Here is a 22,622-nt window from a genome sequence, read left to right as displayed (position 1 = left end):
TTAAAAATAAAACATTTCCAGAAAATATTCATTTAATTTTTAAAAAGGAAACAGGACACTGTGATGGGAAAGAGCAGTGAATTGGAAATTATAAGACTTGGGCTCTAGATCTGACCTTGCTCCATGACCTTGGGAACATCTGATGAATTTGGGAACTTTTTTTTTGGGGGGGGGGGGGGGGGTCTGGAGGGAGGAGAGAGAGAGAGACAGATTGCTCCCAGCTCATAAATGCTAGGCTCTTGTAATTCAAGCATAGAGGAGTTCTTTCTTATTCTCACAGTGACCTCTTGTGGTCAAATCCTTTTTTATTTGCAAAGTCAACTTTGGGTTTATTTTTGTTGTTGTTTCTAGTAACTATATTTCATATTGTTAAGCAAATATGGCTTGTTTTCAAAAGGTGAATCTGATTGGAAATTAGAGGCTGATTAAACTGGGATCTGGGTTACCCTGTGGCTTCCTCAGAAACTGCATGGCCGACTCCCGACACCTACAGAAGAGAAATGCTCTGGTTTCGCGCTGAGTGCTGTGTGTGTTCCTCTTCCTCCTAGGGACCCGGGGAAGAGGCGCCTGAGGGCCTCCTCATGCCCCAACAGCTCGGACCTGAGCAGGCTGGGAGCCAGAGCAGGTGAGGTGCTTGTGTGCTTAGAGGTCCCCAACATTCCTTCACCTGCTACAGAAAGAAGTGTCTGCACTGAAGACATCTGATGTTGGCTCACTGTTTGAAAACTCCAGGAACTTTGCTCAGCTTGGTCACACAGCAACATTTATTTTTATAACTTTTTGTTATTTTCACAACAGTCTTACCATTCTTACCATTCTTCCAGCTCAAATACTATTACCTATAGGTTACACTCTTAATGAAATTATTTTGTAAAAGCGTTTGGAAAGTTTGAAACCATGACATCAACATAGTTATTGAGTTCAAAACTTTGGTTCAAAATTGTTACTCACTTAAACGAAACTATATCAACTATATGAAGACAGCTCTTCGGGTGTTTAAACTAGTAGAGAAAAATATGTGACAATATTAGTCACAGACTAGAAATGATACAAAATGTATCATGCAATGGAAAAATCGCAATTAGAAAAATGAACTAGACTACATTTAAAATATTGAATGAAATGAGTATAAGCATAACATGACATGAAAAATTGAGTTGCAAAAATAATGATATATGTTGTTTATGGATATAGATCCATGTTGTAAACCTGCTCAAGCATGATAACAATAAGCACCTGGTTTAGAATGGTGGTAACCCTCAGGGGGAGAGAGAGTGGGGAGAGCAGGTGCGGGGAGACGTACAGAGGGCATCAACTATGTCTGTAACATTGTGGTTCTTTAAAAGAAGGAGGAGGATGAAAATATGGTTAATATTTGACCAAAGGAGTCTGGGGTATGCAGGTGTTTGCTATATTCTTTGTCCTTTTATTATATACATGAAATTTTATGAAACCAAACTATTATTAAGTTCAAAAATGTTTTTATTATCTTCAACACTAATTCCTTATCAATAAAATGACTTTTGTGGCCGATGAGAATTTCTGTAGTACTCAGGGAAATCTTAGATAGGCTCATTTCCATATCAGCATTGTTGCTGAGGCTTTTACATTTACATGCTAAAAACATCAGCCAATAAACACTGCGTCAAGTTTTTGTGTCCAGAGCTCAAAATTGTGGTTTAGAGCTATAACCACTGAGACAGCAAAATCTTCAAAAAACATGCTGAAATTTCTGCTTGACTTACCCAATTTCCTGTTGAATCATAATTTTTCTATTTAGCAAACCTAGGTAAAAGTGCTTTCTGAAATATTAGCTTGTTGCTCACGACTGAGACAGACTTTATTTTTTTGTGTGGCTCTTAAAAAGTAATCATTATGAGCCCATGCTTCAGTTCCTAGTTAGTGTGTAGCATGGGATTTGTGTGGGGAGCAGAGCTGGAGGAGGTGGGCGAGGGCAGAGATGTGGAGAGCCTGGAGCTGGAGACAGCTGCTCACGCAGGGGTCCCTAGGAGGGAGTGGGGAGCAAACCCTTACAGGACAGTGCCCAGCTAACTTCCGTTCTGAGAGCAAACACACCCCAGAAACACTCAGACAGGCCTGTGAGGACCTTTCCTTTCTGAAGGTCAAACAAACTGTTCTGTGATTTCTGGCTCAGCCCTGTAATCCGACTCTTCCCGGGATGAACGTTACCAGTTCTGTTTGTCCTGAGAAAAGGGGGTGGACAGTCCTGGTTCTCACAGAGCCATTCTATTACAGAGCATGTTGCATAGGCGGTAAACATGCTGATGTGAGCTCACTGGACTTGAGATTTGTGTGTCTAGTAAATTTAAGGGCATCATAAATGTTAGTTGATGCAATTATTTGTCTCACATTATCTTTTGGCTTTTGGCTTGATATATGTTGATTTTATTCATATACTTTGGACTCTGAAGATGTCATATCCCTGGGAATATGAACAGCTGTGTTTTCTATACTGCTTGAATATTCAGGTTTACTTTTAGAATCCATATTTGTAATTTATCAGAGTTATGGCAGACTCATGAGAGTCATGATCCCAAAGATGGTGACGGTGGCCTGTAATCTTTTATCTGCAGTTCTGAAATACCTAAAGCTCTGAAAGCTGACTTATTTTGCAAACGCCTTTAGTGACAATGCCTGAGCTGTACTGATCCCAGGCCAGTGTAGTCTTGGTTCCACTAGTGTGAATAGTCACATATTTTGCTACCAGGGGGCTGCCCCAGAGGACCCTACTGGGGGTGGTATGTAAAATGCAGTGTGTGCACCCTATTGCCTTACCAAAATGCAAAGTTTTCTGCATCCCAAACCACATCTGGTCCCAAAGTCTTTGGATAAGGGATTGTAAGCCTCTACTGATATGAGCTGATTTTTTTTTCCATTTCAACTATGTGTTTTGTGTGAATTCTCGCTTGCAGATGATGTGAAACCTTGCGATTAAAACTAGTGACAGCCCCTACACTGCTTAGTTACAGCTTGTGGACAACCCCTTTTGTCTACTTTTGCTGCTCACGTGCCCTACCTGCCCAGCGCGTGTCAGCCCCTCCTGGTATTAGGAAGGTTTAATAAAAGGTGAGCTTAGTCTCGCTGCAACTGGGAGTGGCTGTTTGCAGCAGGGAGTGCACTGGGGCAAGGCCTGTGAGCTGGGCGCATAGGTAACGGGTATAGCTTTCCTGCCTCCCGGCGTCATCACCTCACTTAGTAGGCATCACATATATTCTGTTCAAGAGTAATACAAGCATGTGAAGAGTTTTGAAAAATACAACAGAGCCCATAAAAGACCTTAATAAGCCATAATCCCAGCACTTGAGATGACCATTGCCATCCCATTTTACAGAGGAAAAGCAAAGCGACTTGCCCAACGTGAACCTGCTCGTAGGTGGCAGAGCTAGGACTCACACCCAGACAGCACCTCCAGAGCCTGTGCTCCCCGATCAGCTTGTCCATTTTTTAGTTGAAACAACCTAAATGTGTACAGGCCACGCACCTTTCTTTTTAAATATATTGTTAAGTTGATTTCAGAGAGGAAGGGAGAGAGAGAAACATCAGTGATGCGAGAGAATTGTTGATCTGCTGCCTCCTGCATACCCCTCACTGGGGATGGAGCCCACAACCTGGGCGTGTGCCCTGACTGGGAATCAAACCTCCTGGTTCCTGCTTCATAGGTTGATGCTCAACCACTGAGCCACGCTGGCTGGACCAGCCCACACACCTTTCAATTCTCATTCTCATTCTTTCTCTCTCTCTCTCTCTCTCTCCCTCTCTCTCTCTCTCTCACATTTTTTAGGGTCCAGGCACCCACTATGTGGTCACTTAATTGGCATTGGGGAGGGCACAGATTTCCTGATCCAAACCAGATGTGGTGCCCCCTCCAGCTCGACTGTCAGTGTCTCAGATCTTGAGATAATTCCTTGTGAAATGTAATCATGGTTTACAGTTTCTAGTATGATTTGCATTTCCCCTCAAAGTTACCTTTTAGTTTGCTGATTTGCTGCAGGGCAGAATAGCATAGAGGTCAAGTACAAAGACTATGGGTCTATTTGACACTGGGCAGGTAACTTAAGACGCCTGAACCCCACTTTCTGCATGTGGAAAATGGGGACAATTTGGGAGCCTCCTCATCGCATTGTTACAGAAATTAAAGGTGGGCCTGCTGCACCCGACATACATGACGAATGGTCGCTCCACTTCTCTGCAGGCTGCCTCTCCAGGCGGCATCCATCGTGATGTGCTGTATCATACAGCCTGATACACCTCAGACATGATGACCTGTTTGTTTTTTAATCAGGGGAAGAAATTGCTATTTATTGAGTGTTATGCTGGGCACTGGGCTCAGAGCTTTGCCTGCGTCATGTCTTGTAACTCACACAAAACCCTGAAGGCAAATGATCTGATCTCTGCTTTGCTGGTGAGGCTTAGAAAGAATGGGAAACTGGCCCCTGGTCACTCAATGCATCAATAATGAAGTTGAATTTCAATTGAGATTTGGCAGCACCCAAAGCCCACATTTTTCCCACCCCCACCCCCACCCCCCACCAAATTAACTTGGCCCCCAATGCTGTGGACATTTTATTTTATACTAAAGGCCCGATGCACGAAATTCGTGCAAGGGGCTCGGCCCTTGCAGTCCTCACAGCCCCGGCTTTGTCTGGAAGGTCGTCCGAACAGTCATTCTGCTGTTTGGTCTAATTAGCATATTAGCTCTTTATTTTATAGGATAGGACAGAAAATCCCTGCAAACCTCCCTGTTGTAAAACTTTCCATTAAATGTTTTCAAGATCTTTATTCTTTACCTAGCTATAGTTTTCTATTTATTCTGCTTTAGAGAGGGATAAGTTTAAGTGAAAATAACTCAAAACTGTTTGCCTTACTGACAATAATTTCAACATTTACAAAGCTTAAGATTTTATGAAGTATCCCAATCGGAATTTTACCTGATCTTATTGGAGTTTCATTTGGGGTGATTTGATTCGAAGACATGTAGTTCTAAATAGTGTTAGTCAAGCTTTGGGGGCAAAATGTAATTTAATTCTAGAGTTTACTATTCTTAGTGACAAATAGCAAAGGCTTTTGACGATGCTCCAGTTATAACTCTTTTCAGTGCTCTTTCCCCTGCTCTGGGTTTCTTTTGCAGGTTCAAAAGCTGACCTGCAAGAAAAGGATACAGAAATGGAAGTAGACGATGTCTTTTGGAATACCAGGATAGTGCCAATTTTGCACAAATTAGAGAAAGGTAATAAAGTATTTTTTTTTGTTTTAAATCAGAAATATCTGTGGTTATATATATGTCCCCGTTGCCCTGATGTTTTTAGTATGCTTTGACTATCATTTCCATGAACTCATTAAAAAACAAATGAAGCCATCTACCTATTTACCCAGGACTACATGTAAACCTAATTTTTAATGAGGAAAATTGTACTTTTAAGTGCAGCAAGAGAGTTTACTTGTAAAATCCCCCTTGGGATATATATTTATTTTCACCTCTTCTGCCCACAGGGATGCTGGTTTGAGCTCTTTAGGGTGGCAGTTAAGCAAGAAAGTGAAAGATTGAAACAGATTGCAGGTCTCTGAAACTTGACTAAGTCTCATAGGCTGGCGTCCTGGGCAGCTGTGCCCCTGGTTTTCTAGATCCAAATGCATATGTCCTACTCTCTTTAGTTAGACCACACCTGTCAGAGGTGCCTCTCAGAGCAGGAAGTGTTGTGGGGTGTGCACTCTGGAGTGGCCGGCAGTGAAGGCCCACAATCAACAGGCCTCTGCAGATGTGACCTGTGGGGAGCTTGCCAGTCAGGGGAATGGCCCCCACCTCCTTCCTCTCTCCGCTGCTCGGGGAGTCCATTTCTGAGGTTGGAACAGGCTCCCGTGGAGCTGCAGCCATGGCCCGGGGCTGAGCTCAGTGCCTGGCACAACAGCACACAGTAGGCCTTCACTAGCAATTGTGGGATGAGTGCCCCTGAGATGAGCAAAACAGCATGGCAGCCACAGGAAGAGGCTCAGGGGAAGTGGGGAAGTGAGTCCTCCCCAGCAGCCATGCCGAACAGGGAAGCCGTGCAGACTCACTCCCTAACAGGCCACATGAGCTCTTGGCCATGCTCAGGTTGATGTGGGAGGCCTGCACATCGGGGGACTCACCTGACCTCGGTGCAGGTGCTCCTCACCTGCCAGGTGAGGGGTGAGTGAGACCAGGTCCTCACCCAAGTCCACTGCCGCTCAAATCCCTGAGAATAAGAAGTTCTGATGTGGTCCCTCTAGAGCTCCTCATCTTCACCCTCTTGTTGGCAGGCCCGGTTAACTTCAGCCCTGACTTTAGGAGATGCGGGCCTAAGCTAGTGAGGGAGCACGTGGTCGGGTAGGAGTTCAACAAGCAAGCTCACGGGGAGGCTCCCAGCGGGAGAGGGGCTGGCGGTGCAGGGGCCTCTCTCGGAGGAAGACTTCAGCCTGAGGATCCCAGGAGGTTCTGCGGGCTCTGCCCCATGGGCCCCCGCAGGAGCTAACAGGGCCTTGGGATTTGAAATGTGGACGAACCGCCCTTCTCAGAAGGATTAGACGCTAAAGTAGGATGTGTCTTCCACAGACAACTTTAACAGCAAAAGGGGCAGGCTGGGTTACTTGATCCTTTGAGATTCTTTTTCTTTTTTTTTCTTTTTTTTTTTTTTTGACATAATTTTAGGCTTATAGAGAAGTTGCAAGCACAGTACAAAGGAATCCTGTATGCTCTTCCCCCAGATTCCCCAGATATTAACATTTTACCACATTTGCTTCATCAGTCTCTCTCTCTCTTCCTCCCTCTTGCTCTTTTTCTCTGATACCCCCCCTCCTGCCCCCCGCTACACACACACACACACACATACACATTGCTTTTCCTTTTTTAAACGCTTTGAGAACAAGTTGCTGACATGATGTCCCGTATCCCTAAGTACTCTGGTATACAGTTTTAGAAACAAGGGCCTTCTGTGATACACCTGGAAATTACCATGCAGCACTACACGAACCTCATTCAGATTTTTGCCAGTTATCCTCATAATTTTCTTTATAGAAAAAGAAAATTGCGATCACAAGTTCCAATTATTTGTCACATCTTCTTCATGATCTTGGCATGTTTGAGGAGTCCAGTCTAATTGTTTACGGACTGCCCCACAAATTGGGTTTGTCTGGTAGTTTCTCACAATTAGATCCAGGTTAGGCATTTGGGGCAGGTCTATGGGATGGGTGGTGCTATGTCCTCAGTGCATCCTATTAGGAGGCATGTGATGCTGACTTGGTCCATTGCTGGGGAGGTGAACTCTGACCACTTGAGGAAGTTGGTGTCTGCCGACTTTAACAGCAAAAGGGGCAGGGCTGGGTTACTTGATCCTTTGAGATTCTTTTTCTTTTTTTACTTTTTGACATAATTTTAGGCTTATAGAGAAGTTGCAAGCATAGTACAAAGAAATCCTGTATGTTCTTCCCCCAGATCCCCCAGATACTACGTAAGCCTTTCAGGAAGTGAGTCTGCACAACTTATAGTTTTTCTATTGTAAAATCACTATTTCCCCTCTTGTAATTAATAAGTATATTATGGGGGAGGGGTACTTTGAGACGATGCTGTTTTATATCATTCATCAAACTTTCACTCCCTAGCTTTAGCCCCTTAAAAATCTTGATAGCTCTTAGATGCAAGTTGTGTTTTGAGGCTCTGTCGCATGGATAACAAGCCAACTGGTATCAAGTGTTCATTTGATCAATCGTTTTAAAACTTGGCCCTTGAGCCTTATTTTTTAATTTTAAGCTGAAACAGATGCCCTGGAGTAGAACCCACCAGGTTGAAGGCTCGGTGGAGGGGGCGTTAGGGGAATGCCTTGAAGTCTGAACCCACTGGCCTCGGGTTTGAAGAGACTGCCAGTTACAGAAGAAGAAAACAACAAGACAAAAGTGTTTTTCACAATAGAGCTCAGGTCTTTCCCTGCATTTAAAGTCAGTCTAAGTCATTTCCCATCAATTCATTTATTGAAATGCATAACTGAAAGGCATTGAAGGTTACTTTGCTATTGAGGTTTTAAATTTTTTCTTAGATGTTATTGTTGAAAAGAGCTAAAAATGGCCTGAGTCATTTCCTTCTGCAGGCGCACACTTCCTCTATGTGGGCTTTTAAGAGCACATTATGGTATTTATTTAAGATTGGTTTCCTAGTTTTAAATTTTGTGATGGAATCTATCAGAGATAATATTTTTCAACGGAATACTGTGGAACTTGGATCCGTGTATTTCTCCTCACATTCCGTGTCTGCTTTTCTCCCTTACATGCCTGTTAGTGTGGCTGCCACTTTAAGAGATGGCTTTCCTCAGACTTCTAATTACAAAATGAAGTGTTCTGGCCTCCCTGCTTCCTAACAAAAGTCTCTTTTCATATTCTCCCCTTTTCTAATAACCACCTCCAAATGATGGTGGGTGTGGGGACATTTTGAGATTTTGTTTCATTTGAGCCTCTGTTCTCACTAATGAGCATTATTCTCACACACACAAAAAATATCGATCATTGTTTTTAACAACAGATATATTAGGAAATGAGTATGTATTAGGCTATGTCACAGGCTCCATTCTCACTGCTCCATGCACGATTGATACAAACGTGTGAGACAGGATCCCTGCTCACTTAGCATGACGTCTGTTGGAGGGCACTGGACATATCACACAGCATCACCTACAGAGCTGTGGAAATAATAGTACAAGGTAGCATTTGTTGTATGTGGATTAGCGCGCCTTTTCTGGATGAGCCAGAACCTCAACAGAGCCTTTAAGAGCCAGAATCAGTAGGAACAAGGAGAAGAACATTCTGGGCCAGTAGACTGCGCCCCAAAGGGTTAGCGGTGGGGATGTGAATGGTCTGCTTCCATGAGCCCACACAGAGCCCTGGCTGAGGGGGAGGCCTTTAGAACGAAGGAGACCAACCAAAGTGGGTTCCATTCCACTCGTTAACATGCTCTCCTAAAGACTGTGTGTGCTAGGCAAGCTAACTGACTGGTTAGTAAACAAGTCGGCATGGTAAGAGATGCAACAATGAGATGAAAAGAAATTGGGTAGATGAAAGTGCTAAGAGAGGGGAAGGGCCTCGTTGAGGCATTTGAAGATGTCCGGGGAGATAATTATGGGGTTTTCACTTATACTGTCTGTGCTGGACACACTTGAAAACTTGACCCTAATTAGTCAGTGCTGCCTGCCTCTCTTTGCCCTGACAGAGGAAGACACGGAACTGCTTTGTGCTGCTTGCACACGACTCCATCGCACTTTAGAGGAAGAAAACATGCTTGGAAAGAAATTCAGGAGAAGGAGTCATCTCCTGAAGACCCTGTATAAACTAGTTGATGTTGGCTCAGACCCGCTCAGCCTTAAACTGGCAAAACTTATTCTTGCAGTAAGTTTTTCTTCCCTCTGGTCTCGTAGACGGTAGCACATGAAAGTGTTGTTTAATGCTCTGCTGGTAAATACCACCAAATTGGTTAGCAATGCGGTGTGTTCATTTAGAATGTTGAAAGAAGTTCAGGTAATAAACCGATATCCCAGAATTTGACTAGAATGTACTAAGGAACTAAGGCCGAGGACCCAGAAAATGTTCTAATGAACTCTAACATGTGGACTGTGGCTGGGTTAGGAAACGGGACAATAGGCAAACACATTCAAGACAGCTGCTCTGATGACCTGACTGGAGCTCAGGATCGACGTGCAGGCGGCGGTTTCTGCCCTGCAGTTTCTGCCGGGCGCTCGGCTTGCCACAGCATTTAATCAATAACTTAAGATGACTTGGGCCCGGGGCACAAGGGCCAGCTGCTTTGTGAGCCAGCGTGAAGCAGAGAAACAGCTGCATGTGGTCGTGGGAAGGTGGTCACAGATGGCTCCTGAGAGGTGTTGGAAGAAAAGGCCAGACACCACATAAAAGCGTAAAAATTCTGTCTCAAACAAAATGATATCATTGTATGAGGGGACCACCTTGTTGTCATAGCCATAAACAGTTGGAACCAAAAGATAAGGCACAAGTATTATAGAATGTTCTGAGAGAGCCGCTAAAACAAACGAAGCTTTGTCTACCCAGTTTCATAAAAGTAAAAGCTATTAGGGTAACAGCCCATAACTTATAGCATTTAAAGCCTTAAAGCACACCGCGAGAGTAAGCGCTGGCATACTTACTGACAGTGAGGAAGTGTGTCCACCGTTTCTTATTGTGGTGTCTTTCATGCAGCAAAATATTCTGGCTGTATGTCCAGTGTAGTTTTTTTTTTTTGGAGCAGCTACAGTTTTATTTAAGCTGTCATCCCAAACTGTTCACCCTCCCTGTAAAAACTGTGATATGACATATGACTCAGAAAGCAGCCCTTCTTTGAAATAGTGATGTCAGTAGTATTTGAATCCCTTTTCATTGATGATAATTGATCAATCGCTTTAGTGAAACAAAAGGAGCATAAACCACAGGGAGGACTTCCGAAGTCAAAGCTGTTAGTGGAGGTGAAAGGACGTCAGCGTGCTTGTCCGGCTCCCTTTTGGGCCCTGGATCTGGTTCACTGTCTGGCCCAGGAGAGCCCCGGTGTGAGGCTGGAGGGCCCTGCCGGTGTAGCTGCCCGCTCCCAGGGATGGCCTTTGGTTTCCTACCTAGATCCTAGACATTTGTCCAGGCCACGCCAACAAAATTAGTAAGCCAGAGAGCAAGAGAGAGACAGAAAATGCCATGAATTTGTTAATGCATTGCAGAGAAAGTGTTATTTTGGTTATTCAAGGTGCCATTCAAATTAATTGTACACATGGCACAAGTTAACTATTTTAGAGCAAAAAGCTCAGTGACCTGCCGGGCAGTGAGCATGCTCTGAATGAAACGTGTGTTAGATGGCGCCCTCTCTGTGACTGGCTGCCTGGCAGAATCGGGCAGGGCTGGCTGGGCTACACTCCGGAGCGCAGAGACGGTAGGCTGGCCCCTCTGATGAGCTCTGAGCCCACGAGGTCAGGAAGGACCTTCAAGGCCATCGGGTCCAACGTCCCCTCTGCCTCCTGACTCTCCTGTCATGTCCCAGGCAAGACATTGTTTTGCTTAGGCCTCGGCGATGGGGTTCTACGTAGATTTTAAAAAGATCACATAACCAATGGACTTAAGACACTGGGGGGTAGGGGAGGCCAGGGGATTGTCAAGGATGGGGGGAAAAAGGAGACATATGTAATACCCTTTGTAATACTTTAAGCAATAAAAAAATTAATTAATTAATTAATTAATTAATTAAATTAAAAAATAAAAAGACCACATAAAAAGCTGTTGAAAAGAGTCGGCCTAAAACTAATGATATATAGGACTAAGAAGGTTCTAATAACTTCTTTCCGCCTACCTTTATTTTACCTATCAGTTTAATGCAACAATTGAGGCATTTTGAATTATTTATAGTTAAAAAAATTCAGTGAGCATCATGTTAGTTGTTCTGATTTCTTGCATCCTTTGGTTAAGTGGGGGTTTGTCAGACCATTTTAATTTTCATCTTTGTGTTGAAAAATCTTACAAAAACATATCAGTCTATATTAAGATTTTTTTTAGAGCATAAACATTATACAGTGTGAATGTAATTATATTCAGCAGGAGGAAAAACCTAGCGCCCTATAAAACGGGAAAAACGGAAAAGAAATGCCAGTATGTCAACAGTGATTATATACAGTGGTAGGATTATGAGTGATTTTTAGGCTTCTCTTTAATTTGCCAAATTTGCTTTAAATAGAAACGACTACTATTTTTAACATAAGAAAAACACCCCATTAAAGGAACCGAGTCCGTGCCAGGGCCTCTTGACACTGGAAATATGAGTGAATAACACAGCCCCTGGCCTCGGGGCTGGCACTGTGGCAGGAGAGACAGACGGTAAACACACCAAGTGCCCGGGGGGCCGGGGTACTGTGGGAAGAAAACAAGCCCGAGTTCAGGAAATGGGCAGCGCTGGGCGGGGGGTGCTGTTGCGTGTAAGGTAGCGTATATTCCTTGCATGTAATTTAATGTTTTGTTATCTTTTCATGTCTCAAAGTCATGATTTTGCAGTTATCAAAAGAGAAGGTGTAGGAATATGCTTTGACTATAAGTTGACCTTATGGCAAACTTGGAACTTGCGAGTTATTTGTTGTTTTCTTTAATGAAAACTCTGACACTGTTTTTTGTTTGTTTGTTTCACTTTGCCACTTTTCACTAAAATTCTATGACTTGGCTGGTAGGGTGAGGTGAGTTGTATTCGAGAAGCTTTATTACATATACAACACATGCTACCTACCACCGTAAAAAGAATAAGACACCATGATTTTGACCTCAGAATCTCACAATGTAATAGAACACTGCTGACAGATTAAAATATATTCCCAAATATTAAGGACATTATATTTTCTTTTTAAAAGTATTTTAATGTTTTTATTAATTTTAGAGAGAGGGGAAGGGAGAAGGAGAGAGAGAGAGAAACATCAATCGGCTGCCTCCTGCACACACCACACACACACCATGCCCCTCCGCCCCCCACCCCGGGGATCAAGCCTCAACCTGGGCGTGTGCCCTGACCAGGAATCTTACAGGCAACCTCTGGGTGCACAGACCAATGCTCAACCAACACCGGCCAGGCTAGATTTCTGTTACAAGATCTGTCCATAGTTTCTGAGGCTTACTCAACAGGGCTTCTCAGACTGGAATGTGCACATGATCCCCTGGGGAGCTTGTTAAAATGCAGATTCTGATTCAGTCCTGCTGGGTGGGCCTGGGATCCTGCCTTTCTAATACACAACCAGGCGATGCCAAGCTAAGTTGACATGACCTGTCTGAGGAGCAGACTCCTCAGTTGCAAAATGGGAATGACAGCAGCTGATATGCAGCGTGGCTCTGAGATCGCAGGTAAAGGGCCCAGAGCAGGAAGCAGAAAGAGGGTAACGCTCCCTCCCTCTGCCCCTCCAGATGGGGCTGACCGAATTCATCACAGTGTCTCCTATAGCAAACACTGCAGGGCCAGGGACACACTTGGAGCTCAATAATATTTATGGGCCAGACACAGAACAAATCTAAAAATATGTATGACAAATTCCATTAATTTTTAAAAAATAACTGAAAACTCTTTAATAAATGATATTTAAAGATAATTCAAAATATATTTTTTAAGAATAAAATAATGACCCATATGCCATCTTTTTCACACAGATACATTTATTTGTTCAGATGACCTCTTTCCTACAAGCATATTTTACAGTCTTGCAATGAGGGTACATCATATTTCCATCTTATAATAGCTTATAGATGTCTTTCTTTTTAAACATAGTGTTCACAGTTATGCTTTTTATAACTGCTTAATATGACTAGTATTGATGTTCCACAATTTATTAAATTTTTCCCTAATATTGGGATTTTTTTAATATTGGACGTTTAGGATTTTTCTTTTTAATTTCTACTATTTTAGATAAACACACAGCTAATTTAGTTAGTCCTCCTATACTGTGTTTTTAAAAAAAGTATACTTCCTTATTGCCCACAAAAGTTACTTGAATACTTTTGTGTGATTTGGAAGGTAATTTTAAACTTTGAACTTTATGTGTCATTATTATCTCAAAGCATTCCAGAAATACCTCTTAAAAATAAATACATATATTATCTAATGAAAGAATGACTTTTTAATTTTATTTTACACAAATGATAAAGAGAATCATACTTCCCCTTCTTTTCTTTCACCTCCATTGTGCTTTCGAAGGTAGTTTAATCTGAAATCTGTATCTATCTTTCTTTACTTTTGTGTTTTAAAGCAATTAGTCAACTTAATTAAATTTATCAACATCATGTCCCCTTTTTTTCCTCATATATTCTTTAAAGAGTAACTAGTAATCTCACATATAAGCATGAGACCTTATGAAGTAAAAATAAATGTTTATTATTAAAATGCGCTTACTCTAAATATTGTTCATATTAGATGGTTGGCAAATATTGTGGCCAGAACTTTTAAAAGTTAATTTCTTTAGAACTTTACTTTGTTTTCAAAATACTTTTGCTGAGCCCTAGCCGGTTTGACTCAGTGGATAGAGCGTCAGCCTGCAGACCAAAGGGTCCAGGGTTTGATTTTGGTAAAGGGCACGTACCTCATACCTCTGTTGCAGGCTCCTCCCCGGCCTGGGGCCCTGGTCTGGGCACTTGCAGGAGGCAACCAATCGATGTGTTTCTCGCACGTCGATATCTCTCTCTGTCTTTCCCTCTCTCTTCCACTCTTGCTAAAATCAATGGAAAAATCCTAGGGTGAGGATTAAAAAAACACACACAAACAATCAACTCTTGCTCAACCTTTAAAATCAGATTTGTGTTAAAAAATGTATGACGTCTTTATTTCCATCCATAATAGAAATGTGTTCTCTTTCTCTGCAGCTTAAAGTGAGTAGAAAGAATCTTCTCAATGTCTGCAAACTTATATTTAAAATTAGCAGGAGTGAGAAGAATGATTCTCTGATTCAAAGTGACGGCATTCTGGGTGAGTATCACTCAGTGCTACCATTGACCAAATGTTGCACTTGAGAGCAAAGTTACGATTAGCGATAGCTAGAGTATTTTATTCTCTAGTATTATCAGAAGTTATGTGATACCTATTTTTACTCTGTTCTTTTCCTATGTTTTCCACATTCCATTTAATATATCCTTTGGAGCTTAGAAGGATTGCCTGCTATTTTTTTAATGCTTGCGTACCATTATGTGACTTTGCAAAATGTTCACTATTTAAAAATTCATTTCCTGGTCTTGGATTTACTATTTTAAAAAGCCACCACATTTCATATAGTATTGACATAATTAACATTTCAGCCTTTTGATGTAGTAGGAATGACTAAAACTTGGAAGACATCTGTAACTATTATAGAAATTTGACATCAAAGTGTCTCAAATGTGTTTCAAATATGTAGATAGAGAATTTTACTCTATCTAGTTAATATGGTCTAATTCTTGACATGCCCTTAAATAATTAAGATGCTTTAATAGCTACCTAAATAGAAGTCTTTTATGAAATAGTATTGCTGATCTAAAAGAAGGCAGCATGGAAAATACTTTGAGTCCTCTTTTTGCAACATAGGATAAATGTTCTTCATCTATTTTTTATCCCAGCAAACACGGACAAGCCCAGTACTGGAAGAAATGTCAGTGAATCAGCTCATTGAGAATTGTAGACTAAAAACAAAGAAAGATTCTGACAAATGATCACATTAATATTAATAAAACGTGAGATAGGCATGATTAGCCTTATCAGGCTTGCTTAGATCACTCCTAAAACCTAGTATTGTATGTTTTTGGATGGATGTTCTTAAGTTGTCTTGGGAAAGGGTGGCTGTCATATTTGAAGCATTCCTTTCTATGGTGATTGAGATTTTTTAAAAAGATTCTATCTTGATTAATTTCCCATTCATACAACAACTGGTATATTTTAAATGGTTTGTTGAAATGTAACTCTTAAATTGCTTTAATAATAAGTTAATAGCTCAAAATATTTGCAACCAAAAACAAGGCTAGTTAGTAAGTGTAAGTAAGAGGCAAGGAATGGCATTCAAAGAACACTTTCTTATTTATATACTAGTGGCCCAGTGCACGGATTTATGCACACTGAAAGGAAATTAATTAAAAGGTGGTGGGTGGGGTGGGACTGGGCGAGATGGCCGGATATGCCCTGGAGCCAACCTCCTGCTATCCCTCCCTGGCCGGCACACCTGGGGCAGCACCATGGCTCAAAGGGCATCTGCAGAGTGAGTGGGGTCTCTTCGGCAGATGGGGTCCCTCAGCCTGGCCTGCAGGGATCTGGCCCAAACCAGCTCTATGACATTCCCCAAGGGAGTGCAAGAGGGCACTCTGCAAAGCTGCTGTTGCTCTGCAGCTCCTTCATTGAGCATCTGCCCCCTGGTGGTCGGTGCGCATCATACCTACTGGCCAGTCGGATGGTCTGTTGGTTAGACAGTCGCTTAGCCTTTTATTTATATATATATAATCCCTTCCTTCTGTTTTTACTATTATGAAGATTTAGCTAAAGGTAGACTTTCCTCTTTATACCTATCAATAACCCATAACAAACATTCGACTGTAGGTTCTGACTAACATTCTACAAATTGTCTTTGATGTTCACAACAAACACTTTACTATGTCTCTCTCCAGCTGTTATAATCATACATTTGTAATAATCCATCTTTTTGACAGAATCATTATTGGAGGTCCTGAGAAGTGAAGACCTGCAAACTAACACTGAAGCTCTTTTATACTGTATGGGGACTATCAAATTTATTTCTGGAAATCCAGGATTTCTTAATGAAATGATCAGCAAAGGTGCTGTGGAAATACTGATGAATTTGATAGAGCAAATAAATGAGAATGCCAATAAATGTGGTACCTGTTTGCCCAATTCAGGCCACTTGTTAGTCCAAGTAAGTATTTTACTTGAAAAGGTAAGATGTGTTAAAATAGTTTTCATGTTACCTAGTAACAGTTACATGCCAGGTGAATGTGTTAACAGGTGGGCTGTTGCCTACAGCTAGGCGGGAGTGCCTGGCCTTGAGGATCAAGGGCAGCAGTCACTGCCCTATCTCCTCCCTGTGTGTGCCCATTTCCCCTGGAAAAGCTATTCCAAGGCTTTTCATGGAGCAGCTGTCCACACAGCTTGCAGACAAATTTTCCACTACCCTGCAGAGAAAGAAGGCCTGGAACCATGAAAAAGCAGTGCCTCTCTGCAAAACAATTGCATGTTATAATCAGAATTATAATTATACTAGATGCCCAGTGCACAAAAATTTGTGCACTTGTTGAGGGGGTGTACCTCAGTGCAACCTGTGTCCTCTCACAGTCTGGGACCCCTCGGGGGATGACCACCTGCTGGCTTATACCCACTCCCCGGGGGATCGGGCCTAAGCTGGTAGTCAGACATCCCTCTGGCAGCCTGGGAGCCCTCAAGAGATGTCCACTTGCCAGTGGGGAGCAGACCTAAACTGCAGTCGGACATCCTTAGTGCTGCTGAAGAGGCGGGAGTGGCTCCTGCCACCACTCCTGTGCTGGCAGCCATCAGCCTGGCTTGTGGCTGAACAGAGCTCCCCCTGTGGGAGCGCACTGACCACCAGAGGGCAGCTCCTGCATTGAGCGTCTGCCCCCTGGTGGTCAGTGTGTGCCATACTGACCAGTCATTCCCAGTCGTTCTGCTGTTAGGGTCAATTTACATATTACGTTTTTATTATATAGGATAGAGGCCTGGTGCACGGGTGGGGGCCAGCTGGTTTGCCCTGAAGGGTGTCCCAGATCTGGTTGGGGGTCCTGCTGGGGTGCCTGGCCAGCCTGGGTGAGGGGCTGATGGCTGTTTGCAGGCTGGTCAAGCCCCCCAGCAGGGACCCTCACCCCATGGGGGTGTGGCCAGCCTGGGTGAGGGGCTGAGGGCCATTTTCAGGCTGCCCATAGCCCCTTCCGGGGGGGGGGCGGTCCCGCTGGGGTGCCTGGCCAGCCTGGGTGAGGGGCTGAGGGCCGTTTTCAGGCTGGCCATGCCCCCCGGAGACCCAAGCTCCCAACCTCTCCTTTTTTCTTTTTTCTGGGATTTATTTATCTTCTATAATTGAAACTTTGTAGCCTTGAGCGGAGCTGGGCCAGCCAGGGCAGGCAGGAAGCTTGGCTTCCTCCATCGCTGGGGGCAACCCAAGCCTCCTGCTGCTCCAGCTCTGTGGCTGCCGCCATCTTGTGTTAATTTACATACTTGCTCCTGATTGGCTGGTGGGCGTGGCTTGTGGGCATGGCTTGAGCATGGCGGAGGGATGGTTAATTTGCATGTTTCTCTTTTATTATATGGGACTAGGGGCCCAGTGCACAAATTTGTGCACCTTAAAAGGAACTGTGGGCTGCGAGGCTGCGGTGGGCACAGAGGTGGGTCTCGGCCCATCCTCTGCACCGCCGGTCCCCTCCCTGCTAGCAGCCCCACTCCCGCCGCCACCACTTGCACCCACTGATGGTGTGGAGTGATTGGGGCCGGTGCCAGCAGTGGGTGCGAGCAGTGGCTTCAGTGCTGGCTGCAGGTGCAAGAGGTGACTGCCAGCCCCGATTGCCCCTCAGGAACAGGGGAGGTAGAGAAGCCTTGAGGGGCAATTGGGGCCAGCAGCCACCACTTGCACCCGCTAACGGCGCCAAGTGATTGGGGCTAACGCCAGGCACTGGCAGCGGGTGCAAGCGGCAGCTCCGGTACCAGCAGCAGATGTGAGCAGGGCAGGTGCTGGCAGGAGGTGTGAGTGCCAGGCAGGACTGCAGCACACAGGAGCAAAGAATTTTCAGGAACCACCAGAGGCTCACCCTGATGACAGTGACTGGTGCCCTGCCTTGGTCTGGCGCCCCCGCTCACCTGCTCTACCATCCCACTGCGGCCGACGCCTGCCACATTCCACATGTGCCCCCTGGTGGTCAGCATACATCATAGTGGCCAGTTGTTTGATTGTTCGGTTGTTCCACCATTCGGTCTATTTGCATATTAGGGTTTTATATATATAGATGGAGATTATTCATGATGACAGGTAGTAAATGTCATGACTATTATGTCTACAATAAAAAAAAACCCAGAAAGTTAATGATATTGAGTGGATAGTCTTTGAGGGGGTGTGTAGATGACATGTAGGCCTGAGACTATAGGAGTGAAGGTAACAAAACTGAATACATTTAATATGACCAGGGCAGGAAGGAAAAATGAATTATGTGTTAGAGTTTTATTACTTCTTTTGTGGCAGATTAAATTTCATAGTTAAATTATTTTCATTGGAGCTACTTCAGCTTCTATATTCTTTTTTAGATGAGATTTTACTCTTTAATAGCATTTGTATGTCAGATAATAGCATCTTCGATGTAATAATTCATGAGATTTGAAATGTGCTTGTCAATTAAAGAGGATTGATTAAGCACTCAGAGCACTTGAAGCCTTTGAGAAAGTGTGTTAAAAATTAGATTTAGGCCCTGGTATAAAGATGCTCAAAGTGTTTATGATGATTATTAATTTTGGACTTGTGGTCTGTCTCCATTTTGAAAAAGATTGTGAAAACCTCTTTTAGTCACGAATCATTCAAAATTCTACTTAAGAAACATGATTTTCATGCCGCCAGTGTCATTGACTTATTCAAACTTTCCCTCAATAAATGGTTATTTTGTATATATATATATATATATATATATATATATATATATATACATTTTTTGTATTTTAACTATATATATAGTTAAAATACAAAAAAGGTATAAGAGTGTAAAAATAAAGCAGCTTTATCCCTGAGATAACATACCTCTAACATTTTAGTAACCACTCTTCTAAGCATTTTTATGCATTTATATGCTTACATATGTATAATTTTATATAATTCTTGCTTTTTATCATGGACCAGGTTCTTTTTAATAGTTGTTTTTGCTTGTTTTCCATCATTATTTTCTCTCCCTGTTTCTCCTTCTGTCCACCCAGTTAGCCAACTCTGTTCACACTGAGGTGCTCAGCAGCTTTTAATACACTCGTAGGTTTTCAAAAAGAATGTAGAAATGCATTACTTCTCTTTTCTCAATTGACAATAGTAAACCCCTTGAGTCAACTCTATAGACTTATTTTATTCTTTTTTGCCGGGAGCCGGTCCATCCTTGCTGTTTCAAGGGACCTGACATATATGGCATACTGTTCTTAATATGTTTGCTCACCTTCTTGGCACTATGTGTTTTAACCAAGGTCACCTCTCTGAGAAAGGTTGTTTCCCCAGGTAGGGATTTCCCCCTGAAGTTAGAGAGGGAATAAAACCCCTTAACTAAGTGCCAGGCAGGTAATTAATCACTCTAACTATGAACAATCATGCTTAAGCTACATAATCTTTACTCCCTGGAATGGAGATAAGAAACACCTTAACCTTTGGAATAGAGATTGATAGGATCGGAATCAACTGGTATAAATACAGATGTAACAAGACAACAGGACACAGAACCTAGAGACAGAACCTAGAGACAGAACATGGCAAAAGATCCTGGACAGAAACTGGTAACAGAACCTAGAGACAGAACCTAGAGAGAACATGGTAAAAGATCCTGAACAGAACCTGGCTACAGAACTTGGCTGGAGAAACTAGACAGAACCTGGCTGAAGAACCTTGCCACAGAACCTGGCTACAGAACCTGGATAGAAATTGGCAAGAGAACCTGACTAGAACCTGGCTACAGAACCTGGCTGGAGAACCTGGAGAACCTGGCTGGAGAACCTAGCAAGAGAACATGGACACAGAACCTGGCTGGAGATCCTAACCAGAACTTCGCTGGAGATCCTGACCAGATCTTGGCTAGAGATCCTGGCTAGGCTGCTGATCAACTGAACGCTGTCTCCGTGTCATTCCTTCTTCGCCGACTCCGTCCACACCTTTGGGGACCCCTGGACCTGCTGGGGTTGGACCCCAGCACTTTTTAATAGCAGCATAATATTCTTTCAATACCTCAAATAATCAACCATTTTCCGATTGAGATGTTCACGCTGTTTTTGGTTTTTATGCAATAGCTTCTGAATTCTTATCTAGTTTAAAAAAACCTCTTTCGACCATTTATGTATGTATGTATGTGTATACACACATACACACACACACACACATTACCAAGTAAATTACAAGTACGAATACATAAGCTGGAAAGTATGTTAACTCTCATTCTCTGGCTTAACCTGCCTATGGGTAACCTGCCTCTTCAGATCATGGAATCAGGACCAAGGCAGTAACTTCTACCTGATGGAAACTTCCTCTGGTTTCTGGAGGAAATGAACAGCTTACCTATAAGATGGAAGCAAATATGCCCATGATTATGTTTCTTAAATTGACACAGCTAATTTTATTAGAGGTTGGATGATTAGACAGAGAACATATTTGAAGCATCTCTTTGGAAGACTTTGCTGGGATAGGAAGCAGCAGAGGAGGTCGTGCCTTTTCTAATTGCTTTCATGGAGGCCTGTAATTTATTACGATACAGAGAAATGCTCAGTCTGATATTTGATGAGTTTGGACAAAAGCATCCAGCCATGTAATCCACATCTGCATCCGCATCAAGATGTGGACTTCTCAGGAATTCCCTCCCACCTCTTGCCAGGTAATTCCCACTCTCCTACCCACCCCCACCAAAGGGAACCATTTTTCTGATCCCTTTCGTCATAGTTAAGCTCTACTGTTCTGGAATTTAATATAAACGGAATGCACAGTGTTTACTCTTTGGGTCTGCCTTTTTTTTTTTTTATTTTGAACTAAGCATAGATTTGATTCACAAGATGTTGAAAACATAGTGGAGAGGTCCTGTGTACCCATCACCCAGCTTCTCCCAGTGGTGACATCTTACGTTACTAAAGCAAGAAAATTGATAGAGTGCAACACAGTTAACTAGAGTGCTCTGTGGCGTATTTTGATTATTCACATATTGTTTTTGAGATTAGATGAAATTTTTTTTTTAATCCTCACTCAATATTATTTCCATTGATTTTTAGAGACAATGGAGGGGAGGGAGGGAAGGAGAGAGAGAGAGAGAGAGAGAGAGAGAGAGAGAGAGAGAGAGAGAGAGAAACACATCAATTGGTTGCCTCTCCATATGGCGCCTGACCAAGGCTAGGAAGCCACCCTGCAACCCAGGAACTTGCCTTTGACTGGGAATTGAACCTGAGATCCTTCGCTGTGCAGGCTGATGCTCTAACCTCTGAGAAACACTGGCCAGGGCAAAATGGCATGTGTGTTTTTGTCATAATCTTTGGTGTTGGTTATTAGGCTTGCTAATTTCTTAATGATGTATTTGTTAGTGGGAAGGGGGCAGCTATTTTCTACTTATGAAGTTTCCTGTATCCTGTGAAGGATAGCCAGGAGTGTATAACTAACCAGCCACTCGCCCAATGGGCATGAGACTAGGCAGGCAGAGCCTAGCTCTTCCCTTTCTTGGGAAGGAGCTACATATAGGCAACTCATTTTACCTCAGACTCTCCAGACACAACACGTCTGAAGATTTGAGGAGACTCAGAGGCCCTAAACATATAATGTCTGTGGTTTTGAACTTGGAAATAAGAGAAAAACCAAGGCAAATGGGAAAGGGGAGAAAGTGACCACCATGGTTGAAGGATTGTAGTTTAAGCTGAGGCAGGCATGCTTTCTAACCCTGAACCCCCAAATTAGATTTGCCCACTGAGTCTCAGTCTGCTGCCACCCCTGGAGGAGCAGGGGACACCTGTGCTCACCAACAGGAAGTGAGAGGTGGAGAGGGGCCAGGAGTATTACACCAAAGGAAGTCTCCTCACCAGAAAGGCAGATCAAAGGCAAGAAATAAGTATTCCTGCTCCTGCTATTTCTGGGGAGAGCCACTTGCTTTCAACTGCTGTCATAGCGGCTTCATCCTCATCCCTTCGTTGTATTTGTGTGGCAGTAAAGAAACGTCCCTAACTTTAACATGGAATTGTGAAAACCGGTGTAATCCCTTGGTAGTTCTTAATGCATTGCCTTTTCAGACTCATTTCCCTTACTTTACTGCATTGGCATTGTACATCGTTTATATCTATGTAGGCATCGAACTCTTACTTCTTTTTTTAATAAAGTATTTGAGATGGCTTAAAAGATTATATACAATAAAATAGTGGTCAT

The 22,622-nt window shown here is 43.0% G+C and overlaps 1 protein-coding gene across 1 annotated transcript in view; it reads left to right on the top strand.

The window, feature by feature from the left end:
- The window catches only part of ARMC2 (armadillo repeat containing 2), a 93,126-nt gene that overhangs the window by 34,132 nt on the left and 36,372 nt on the right, over positions 1-22,622 (top strand). Inside the window, exons 6-10 of the mRNA XM_036318442.1 lie at positions 549-625; positions 5,150-5,248; positions 9,230-9,405; positions 14,389-14,491; positions 16,192-16,415. Coding sequence (XP_036174335.1) covers positions 549-625; positions 5,150-5,248; positions 9,230-9,405; positions 14,389-14,491; positions 16,192-16,415 — 679 coding nt within the window. The remainder of the gene's footprint in view (positions 1-548; positions 626-5,149; positions 5,249-9,229; positions 9,406-14,388; positions 14,492-16,191; positions 16,416-22,622) is intronic.

Source organism: Myotis myotis, unplaced genomic scaffold (genome assembly GCF_014108235.1).
Source record: "Myotis myotis isolate mMyoMyo1 unplaced genomic scaffold, mMyoMyo1.p scaffold_m19_p_7, whole genome shotgun sequence".
Classification (NCBI taxonomy): Eukaryota; Metazoa; Chordata; class Mammalia; order Chiroptera; family Vespertilionidae; genus Myotis; species Myotis myotis.
This window is presented reverse-complemented; position numbering and strand designations above follow the sequence as displayed.